The sequence below is a fragment of the Cupressus sempervirens genome, chromosome 1 (assembly GCF_028749045.1).
Source record: "Cupressus sempervirens isolate cs-2001-9-10 chromosome 1, ASM2874904v1, whole genome shotgun sequence".
NCBI lineage: Eukaryota > Viridiplantae > Streptophyta > Pinopsida > Cupressales > Cupressaceae > Cupressus > Cupressus sempervirens.
This window is the reverse complement of record NC_143118.1, coordinates 423,837,593-423,846,964: the sequence shown is the minus strand read 5'-3', so window position 1 is coordinate 423,846,964 and position 9,372 is coordinate 423,837,593. Positions and strand designations below refer to the sequence as shown.

Here is a 9,372-nt window from a genome sequence, read left to right as displayed (position 1 = left end):
TCCTATACATATGTGGGTAATGAATCCTACTCATTCCTTACTTGTCAAATATCATCTACAATATCTATTACCATAGCATTAGGTGTGTGCTCTAGAGTTTCTTCCCTGAATGTAGGACATGTGGGTCTATCAGCTGTTCTAGACCGTGTCCTATGTTGTGATCATGCTATCCACTTGTCATCCTGGTCAGTATCATGATTATTTCTCCTATTTTCTCCAATCAAATGTTGCATCATAACCATCATTGCATGTGTACTTGCCTCTATTGACTATAGAAGCCTCTCCTGATGCTGTAAAGTCTCATCATCTTACACACTTTTGGATGGGCTTTGGGAATGTCTCTCAGCCATATTCTTATTTGTGCTGGTTCCCCGTGTAAATTGGTTGGATAAACCCTATCAGGTTGGCAGGAAACCTACTCTGATACCACTATAATGACCCTTACCAATAGACCACTAAAAAAAACCCTAAATTTAATATACTATTGAAAGTATATTATTGAATTAAGAAATTGTTCTATTTAAACAACTGATGTAAAATAGTGCCAATGTATTCATTCAATGATTACCAAAATGTTTTTACATATCATATGCAATTTTCAGTACTGAAACATTACAATATGGCACATTATAGACAAACCCTAACTGGTTGTATACAATTGAGAACTTGTTACAACTACAAACTGAAATGAAGAACCTAGATTGATCAAATATTGGAGACTGATTGCTAAAGATGATATGGTGAAAGTGCAACTCCACTTGAAACTCCAAACTAGCAATTAAGCACAAGTGAAAGGACTAAAATATCCTTCCCACAACTGCAATAATTCAAGTGATCTTTTGGACCCTCAAAATTGCGTATCAATTGAGAGTTTTTGTTCTCAATGGCCAATTGTGACTACTTGCGGAAACCCTAGGCTCCACAATGCACATCAACAAAAATCAATAATAAATCTCGATGATAGGCAATGAGCCCTCAATGCATATTTATTCTTTTTTCCTCGATAGGTCAGCCTCCTTAATTTTTTTCTCTGCTTCTTCCAGCAACTTCTAGAAGATTCTTTTATTTAATGACTTTATAAAATATATCACTTTTATTAAGTTAATTAAATATAAAGTTATCTTGTAATATATTTTTTATTGTTAACTTTATAAATAATTAACTCCTCCAAAAATGGGGACATTACACATTTCTCAATCCCATAATTGATCAAATCATTTCTGTTACAAGATACATCACATATACATGATTTCACATTCAAACATTCTTTCTCTTGTTTTAGATTAGACAATTCCTTCTTTAGCATACTATTTTCCTCTTCCAATTTCTTGACATTATCTTCTAAAACTTTGGTTCTTTTCTCTGCATCATCAAACAACTTTAACATTTCTTCTAATTCTTTGTTTTGCTCTCTAAGTTTGCATGTTTCCTTCACCTGCCAATTATGTACTTCTTCCACAAATTTTAACCTATTTTCCAGCTCTTTAATTTCATCTATGTAGACACTAATTTCATTTAACAATTTAGACTTTTGTTCTCCCATTTCATTTCTTAATTTTGATAATTCTTTTTGTAAAATATATTTTTCACACAATAATGCATTTTCTTTCTTCACCATCACTAATTCTTCTTTTAACTTATTTGTCTTCTATTTTTGAACTCGACTAGTTTTTCCCATTGAAATCAACAATTTAACACACATTACTCTTTTTAGAAAATTCTAAATAACTTTTTACTTCTAAAATTAAATCTTCAAACAACTCCAAAACAACCCTTTAGATAGCTAGACTCCTCACAATATTCTTCTACTATTATAATTTCTCAAATGTCATTAAATAATTATAAGAATTCATATCATACCTTTTGTTCATTCCTTTGTCCTTTCTTCTGTGCTTTACAAACACTTTGGTTCCTTCATGATCTTCATGAAAAGTCTTCTTTCCACTAATTTCTATTGTTCTCAATAATGTGTTTTCTTGCCGACTTGCCCTCTTTTCTTTTCCTCATAGCTTGTCAACACTTACTATGTAGTCTTCTTCAAAACAATTGTCTTTTCTATAACACAAATCAATCCTCCATATTTTAGTAGCACTAGTGAACCTACATTATATACCAAGATCAATTAACAAGGTCAGATTATGATACCACTTGTAAAAAACCTAGGACAACTCTAATATGAATCTGATGGGGGTGGATGGATAGCATCAACAATAATAATTGCACATATAGAAATTATAAAACCATTTCATTGCATATTGATGAAAAAATCATGATATTGTGCCTCTCTTTTATAGAGGTCTTTGATTGTTTCCGGAAACATCTTATTAACTGATATAAGACAAAGAAACTTTTCTAGAACTATCTACACATAAACATTCTCTAGAACTTTACAAACCTATATTTTAATTTGACCTAACCCTATTCGTAATCCAGCAATTTCTACAATCCTCTATTATGCCTTTACATTTCATTTGAGGGAGAAATTACATTCCAATAATAGAATGTACCCACCACTTAAACTCCTATCAACTAATTCTCACCCATTCACAAATTTATTATCATTTACAAAATATTTAATATTTACTAATGAAATGACAAAATATTTACAAAAAACTGAAGAGAGAATTAGAACTATAAAACTAGAGAACAGAGCAGCAAAGAAACAACTGTAGCATGCCAGAATTGAAACACAATAGTTGTCAGGTGGGCTGGCGAGTACATTAAAATATATACTTAATGAACCAAACGAACACCAAAAATAAAACCATAGAGATTGCCGCTCAAATAATGACGTCATTTCTCACGATCACCGGTATTCTTCTTTGGGCATTACAACACGAGGAGAAAATTTCATCTTTATTTGTTCATAATAAAGATTCCAATAGAGCAGGAATCATTGGGGGACGTATTGACGATGTCCATAAAGAGATTAAAAAATATAATAAGTTGAGAAACCAAACGCAGTCACCGATGACACGAATTTTAGACGAGAGTTGATGAACACGCAATACAAGGCTTCCTCTTAACATACAAATACCACCACAGAGGGTGCACGTAATTCCCAAATCAGACCAATTGGATTTCAGGAATGACAATAGATTCAAGGATTCTAATGTTAATCATGGCTGTTCTGATAATACATGGAGAGATGGAGATTGTTTCCACTTTACCATCTGCCCCTATTCGCAGGGAATGGATTAAACATCAAACACTAAGCTTAATTCCTCGCACTGCTTCGGTTCGATTCATTGAATCCATCATCACCAAGGACTTCTTTAACCAGATTAAATCTGGAAACCATTCGTCTTGTGTTGGAAACAAGTTCTACACATACGATGCGTTTGTCAAGGCAGCCAAAGCGAGCAATTTCGCTGGTTTTGGTAGCACTGGAAGTGTTGATGTTCGAAAGAGAGAGCTCGCTGCTTTCTTCGCCAACGTCGCCCATGAGACTGGAAGTATGCAAATTATTTATGAATATTCTCCTTAGATGCAAATAAACTCACTACTCCATGATTGTTTGGGAATCGTGAGATGTTTCTCTACTGTTTGCAGATCTTTGCTATGTAGAAGAAGTTGAAAAGGACACCTACTGTGACGCTTCCAAAGAATATCCTTGTCCTAGAGGAAAACAGTACTATGGAAGAGGGCCTCTTCAGCTCAGCTGGTAATTATTCTGTTTCTCTGTTAGATTTTCTGTCTCTTTTTTTTTGGGTGCTTTATCTAAGAAATACTAGTGAATTTGCATTGATGCAATTGAAGGAATTACAACTACGGAGCCGCTGGAAAATACGTGGGACTTCCGCTGCTGAATAACCCCGATTTGGTTGCCCAGCAGGCAGACATTGCTTTCAAGACTTCGCTGTGGTTTTGGATGGTGAACAGCAAGTGTCACAACGCCATGACTTCCACCGGCGGAAGTGGATTTGGTGGGACAATCAGGGCAATCAACGGCGGAGAGTGCGGCGGAGGAAGACCAGCGGCGGTGAAGGAGCGGATCAGACTGTACACGAAATTCTGTAAAAGTTTAGACGTGGCCCCGGGTCCAAACCTCGCGTGCTAGGATTCCAGAAACCCCCTCATGGATAAAGAAATAAACTAGGAATTGCGCCTCAACAAGGTGCAATAGTTACTAAGATAGGAAGAGGATGGGAATAAAGTTTGGAGTTTCTATTTTAAATTATTGATTTGTTACTTATATAGAATTGATTTGATTTGTCAAATGATTTCATTGTAAACTTTTAAATAAGTTTCTAATAAACTTGTTTTTCAAGTATGGTTTTCTACCATATGATAATCTAGCATCTAAATTGAAAGAGATGAGAGACATAAATGCTACATAAATAATTGTAAATTTAGTTTAACATTTTAAAACATATAAAAATAATTGAGTTGCATAAGAAAATAATCTTAAAAATAAGTTATTCAAATAGAAAACAATTACAAAAGAAACTAATTTAAAATAGAAATAAATTTGATGATTAATAGTACTAACCATATACTCACATTTGGTATTCTAGATTCAACTTTCTCTTTTTTTGGATCCTAATATAATTTAGGTTGTAGGGATTCTCCATGGATTTTCTCACTCTTGCAATGTCTCTAAAATGAATCATTACAAAAAAATAGAGAATGATAAGATCTTATTCAATTTGTCCTACAAACTTGCAATGTATACAAAAATAGACAATCTTTATATTTATAATTTCCTAGCTCCATCACAAGAAGTTAACATTAATTTTTTAGTTTTCAATTAGGAGTTTACTCAATATTTGAAGATCATCTAGATTTGTACCATAGAAAATTGACAAATAATATTGATATAGATAAATAATATTATTATTAGAGCCTACATATTGCAAATGCACCAAATAAATAACACTTCAAAATTATATATCAAAAATATATTTATTACATTGCACAACAAGAAAATTGATTGATATGTTGATTCTGGGTTCAATTTAGGTAGAGATAAATATATTGAGAGTGGAACATTGGTATGAAAATAAGATTAGAAAATAACCATTGTATATTTATTTTAAACTTCCTGTTCTATTCATAATAGTCCAATTTTATTCTTAAATGAAAAGTGTGAGAGAGAATAATTGGCATTTGAAGGAAGACAACACTTTGGAGGTGCCCACAAATAGAGGAAATTTTCAACTAAAAATTCTACAAATAAATTAATCAAATATTCTTAAATTTATTAAGATTGTCATTTTCTTTATATGTTATTACAATTTTCTACCCCTTCCATTCGAAGCCCACATAGATTTTTAGTGTTCAAAGAGGAGTTTACTCAACATTCCATGAGCATCTACTTTTGTACTACAAAAAACACAAACAATATTGATAAATAAAAATATCATTATTATTAGAGATTGCATATTATAGAATATATTGAAAAAATAACACTTCAAAATTATAAGAAAATGTATTTATTGAAATACTTAAATTTTAATATTATAAGAAAACTAATTAGAGCCATAACATCTTAGTGAGCCTTCCACATATAAGCATAATCAATGTGGGAATAACAAATATATTGACCATGGAATAAGGAGTCACACATTGGTATGAGAATAAGATTAAGAAGTATAATCGACGTAACATTCACTCAACTTCTTGTTTCTCCAAATGGGTAGATTCACCATCTTGCAACATTATACTTACGTGAGGTGTGAAACAAAATGATTGGCTTTTGAAGGTGAAGAGGACACTTCAAAGGTGTAAATGAATTGAGGGTATGTATTTAGAGGCTTCACAATTATGAATCTTCAAATTACTTATACACTCTCTTCAGCTAGTCTCAATATTTTTGTACTTTCTTTGCAATACTCTATTCTTTTTAAAATCTCTTTACTTGTGGAACGATGTAGCTGATTGTTTGGCTAAATGGGCTTCTAAGCATGGGCCGGCTTGGAACATTATTGATCATAGGATGCTTCTCCTTGATTTATCTCAAATGCTGGTTCAACTTGTAGACTAGGATAAAGATCTATAGTTCTCTTTGTTTCTTGTGTTGTTCTGCTCTCTATGGTATTCAATAAAAAATTTACCCCTCTTTTAGTTTAAAAAAAAAAAAAAACACCACCAAACTAGAAACTAAGAATTACACATTTCATTAAAATTTTAATTTTAATAACGAATAACAACCACTTCAATTTTCCACTCATAGTTCATTGCACCTTGTGGCATAAACACAATCTTTATAGAAGCAACGATTAAATTAATTGTCAAATTAAACTATTATCATATTCAAACACATCAACTTAAGCTATTAACAAACTTGTCTAGAAGTATACAATTAAATATACATCAATTTATATTATATATTTTTAGAAATACATTTTACACATATGAAAGATGAATTTATCTTCTTAGTTGATAGGGTCAACTTAAAACCAAATTAATTTCAAATTATGTGTCAATATTTTTACAATTGGGTAAATCTATGAATAATAATTGGATATATATATATATATATATATATATATATATATATATATATATATATATATATATATATATATATATATATATATATATATATATATATATATATATATATATATATATATACACATTCATAATTATTACAATTTGGTTATGATGCTAACCATGTACATGCTATTGTTACTTAATATTACTAGCATTTGTACCTAAAATAGGGGCAATGCTTTAGCCGATAGAAAAATATATTTAGTATTATATTATTTTAGAGAAAAAAAGTTTGCATCATTTGAAAAAGGTGGACTACATGTTTACCTATTGAATTATTTTATCATTCTCTCATATTTATCATATTTTAATTCACATCTAGTAAATTGCAATATGTTTCCAAGAACCTAAATGTATGATTTTTTTGCACAACTTCTTCTACTATTTAAATTTCACAAATTTGCATAGTTTGAATGTATTGGTTTTTTTAGTTTGATCATTATAAAATTTAGAAATGATGTCTTTCTCTTCCTCTTCTTCATATTTTTCTCCTCCTCCACCTCCTCTCCATCTCCTCCATCTCTTTGTTGTACTTCTCCTTCTCCTCCTCCTTGTTCTTCTTATCCTTCTCCTCCTTATATTCTTTCTACTCCTCTTTCTCCTCCTCATTGTCTTCTTCCCCCTCCCACTCCTCCTCTTCCTCCTCTCCCCCATATTCTTTTCCTCATCCTCCTTCTTCTTGTCCTCTACCTTCTCCTCTTCATCTTCTCCTCATCATTCTCTTCTTTCTCTTCTTCTTCTTCTTCTTCTTCCTCTCCATTTCCTCCCCAGTCCTCCTAATCCTCTTCATCTCCTTCTTCTCCTAATATCAAAAATTAAATATATCATTGTTCCTAGAAAATTTGGAAATCTCTCTCTCTCTCTCTCTCTCTCTCTCTCTCTCTATATATATATATATATATATATATATATATATATATATATATATATATATATATAATTCTTTTATTAATTATTATAATGCAACCTAAGTTTTACCTTCTTGGGTTTTGATCTCCTTTTATAAGGATTGAATTCTTTTTTCAATTTACATTCATTCACTTTTGATTAGTAGCAATTTCTCTTTTTTCTCATCAAGAATGTCTCATCTATTGATCTGGAAATTCCAACCTGCATAACATTTTTTTCCTCTCTTTTTGTGACATGTGTTTGCATGCAGGGGATTCTTAGGAGTTGTTGGGTTGATCTTTCATCAAATTCAACATGGTATCAAAGCTTCAGATCTCCATGCTCCTATTTTCTTCCTAAGATATTTGGTCATGGTTTTCAGAATTAGTTTCTACAAAGGTTTTTTGTATTGGATCTGAGGGAGAAATTTTCTTTTGGTCACTTTGAGCCTCAACAGACATCACTGTTGCACTCAAAGCATTCAAAAACCTTCATTTTCCTATAAAATATGTCTAGTTTGGATGCTGCTAAAATCTAAGACAAAAAATAATTTATTTTTATTTTCCAAAAAATTAGTTTGTAGGCGATATCTTTTTTGTTTTGTTTATTCTACAAACACTTGTTTTTTATGCTTGTGTACAAGCTCATGATATTAATTTGAAGGGAAGCGCTTCCATTTTTACTTTTTTTTTGAGAGGGGAGGGGCATTGATTTGATGGTACCCTTATTTCTCTGACATGACCCTTGTACTACCAGCTTGAGCTCTTCTTTCTTGGTTTTGGTGTGATTGGCAATATTCCTTTCAAATCAATCAAAATAGGTCTTATTTGTAGATTTCTACACCCTATTGATCAACATGAACCTATTGTATGCAAGCCCTTTTGGACAAGCAATCTACTCTACCCATGTCAGCACTTAATTGAAGTGGTCGAAGCACCTAAAATATTGTTGGAGCGGACATATTTTTATTTGCACAGGTGTTTCTTGAAGACTGTTGTGCCTCATTTTGGGGGACTATGTCAAGTGGTGCCATTTTTTTGTGTCACACTTAGCTCATGCGCCATCACAACCCACCTCAAACTCTGTGATCAATGCCTAGGAATTTTTTCCTTGGCACAGGTAGTTTGTATAGGCATGAGCTCTTTTTTTCCTAATGTTTAACTAGACTTCACATGCCTACTCCAAGTCCAACCCATATTTTTCTCTCTTTGATGTTTTTGGCCTTACATGCTCCACTCTCATTCTCCACCTGAGCAGTTGGAGGTTCTCCGCACATTTTTTATTGGCTTCCTCATGCTATTAACATCACCTTCTTTGACCACGTACATCTACGGTTCACCAATCACATGACCCACCTATACTTTTCCTACCAATACCCATGTGGATGATTTATTTAACAAACTATTATTATTTCTAGTGTAGTTGGTGTTTTGACAATTTATTGAAGGTAGTTTTAGGTATAAACATTGATTTTGGGTATCACTTGTGGTTTAAAAATTGAGTAGGGATTTTTGGCCACCTGATTTTTTTTTTGGCATCAGCCATGATGCTTTTTCAAAAGGTTTTTTTTTTTTTGGCTTACTAGATATCTTTTTCTGGCTTACTAGATTTTTTTTCTAGCTACTAGGTCATTTTCCTACCATTTTTTTGCCTTGATGGCCATTTGGCTGTCAAATTTATTAGGCCTCATAATCTTCATCATTTGGTTTGACAACTAGCTTTCTTCCAGGCCTCTTCTTTTGTTGGCCTTACTTGACCTCTTCATCCTTCATTGTCCTTTCTTAGGACTTTTTACCTTGACTAGCCTTGTAATCTTCACTTGTCCTTTCCTTACAGGCTTGGTAGCTGCAGGATTTTTTACCTTAGATCCTTCCCCGATGGCTCTCCTTGGTGTGCAAGTGGGTGGGATTGCCACTTTCTTTAAGCTCTTTTTCACCTTAAGATCAACTACTACAACCTTCTTTCCTTTAGTTTCCTTAGGCTCGA

At 32.5% G+C, this 9,372-nt stretch overlaps 1 protein-coding gene across 1 annotated transcript; it reads left to right on the top strand.

Moving 5' to 3' along the window:
* The first annotated feature begins 3,121 nt into the window (after nucleotides 1-3,121).
* LOC149578086 (endochitinase 4-like) lies at nucleotides 3,122-4,060 on the top strand. Its single transcript, XM_089799291.1, has 3 exons — nucleotides 3,122-3,455; nucleotides 3,553-3,664; nucleotides 3,760-4,060. Exons 1-3 carry the CDS (start codon nucleotides 3,122-3,124, stop codon nucleotides 4,058-4,060), a joined length of 747 nt encoding a protein of 248 aa, XP_089655417.1.
* The last annotated feature ends 5,312 nt before the right edge of the window (nucleotides 4,061-9,372 follow it).

What these genes read in the sequence shown, in the direction of transcription:
- LOC149578086 (XM_089799291.1), top strand. Translation starts at nt 3,122, where the DNA reads ATGGCTGTTCTGATAATACATGGAGAGATGGAGATTGTTTCCACTTTA. An exon ending in CGTCGCCCATGAGACTGGAA is followed by an intron (nt 3,456 to 3,552) that starts GTATGCAAATTA and finishes TACTGTTTGCAG; the next exon opens with ATCTTTGCTATGTAGAAGAA. An exon ending in GGGCCTCTTCAGCTCAGCTG is followed by an intron (nt 3,665 to 3,759) that starts GTAATTATTCTG and finishes ATGCAATTGAAG; the next exon opens with GAATTACAACTACGGAGCCG.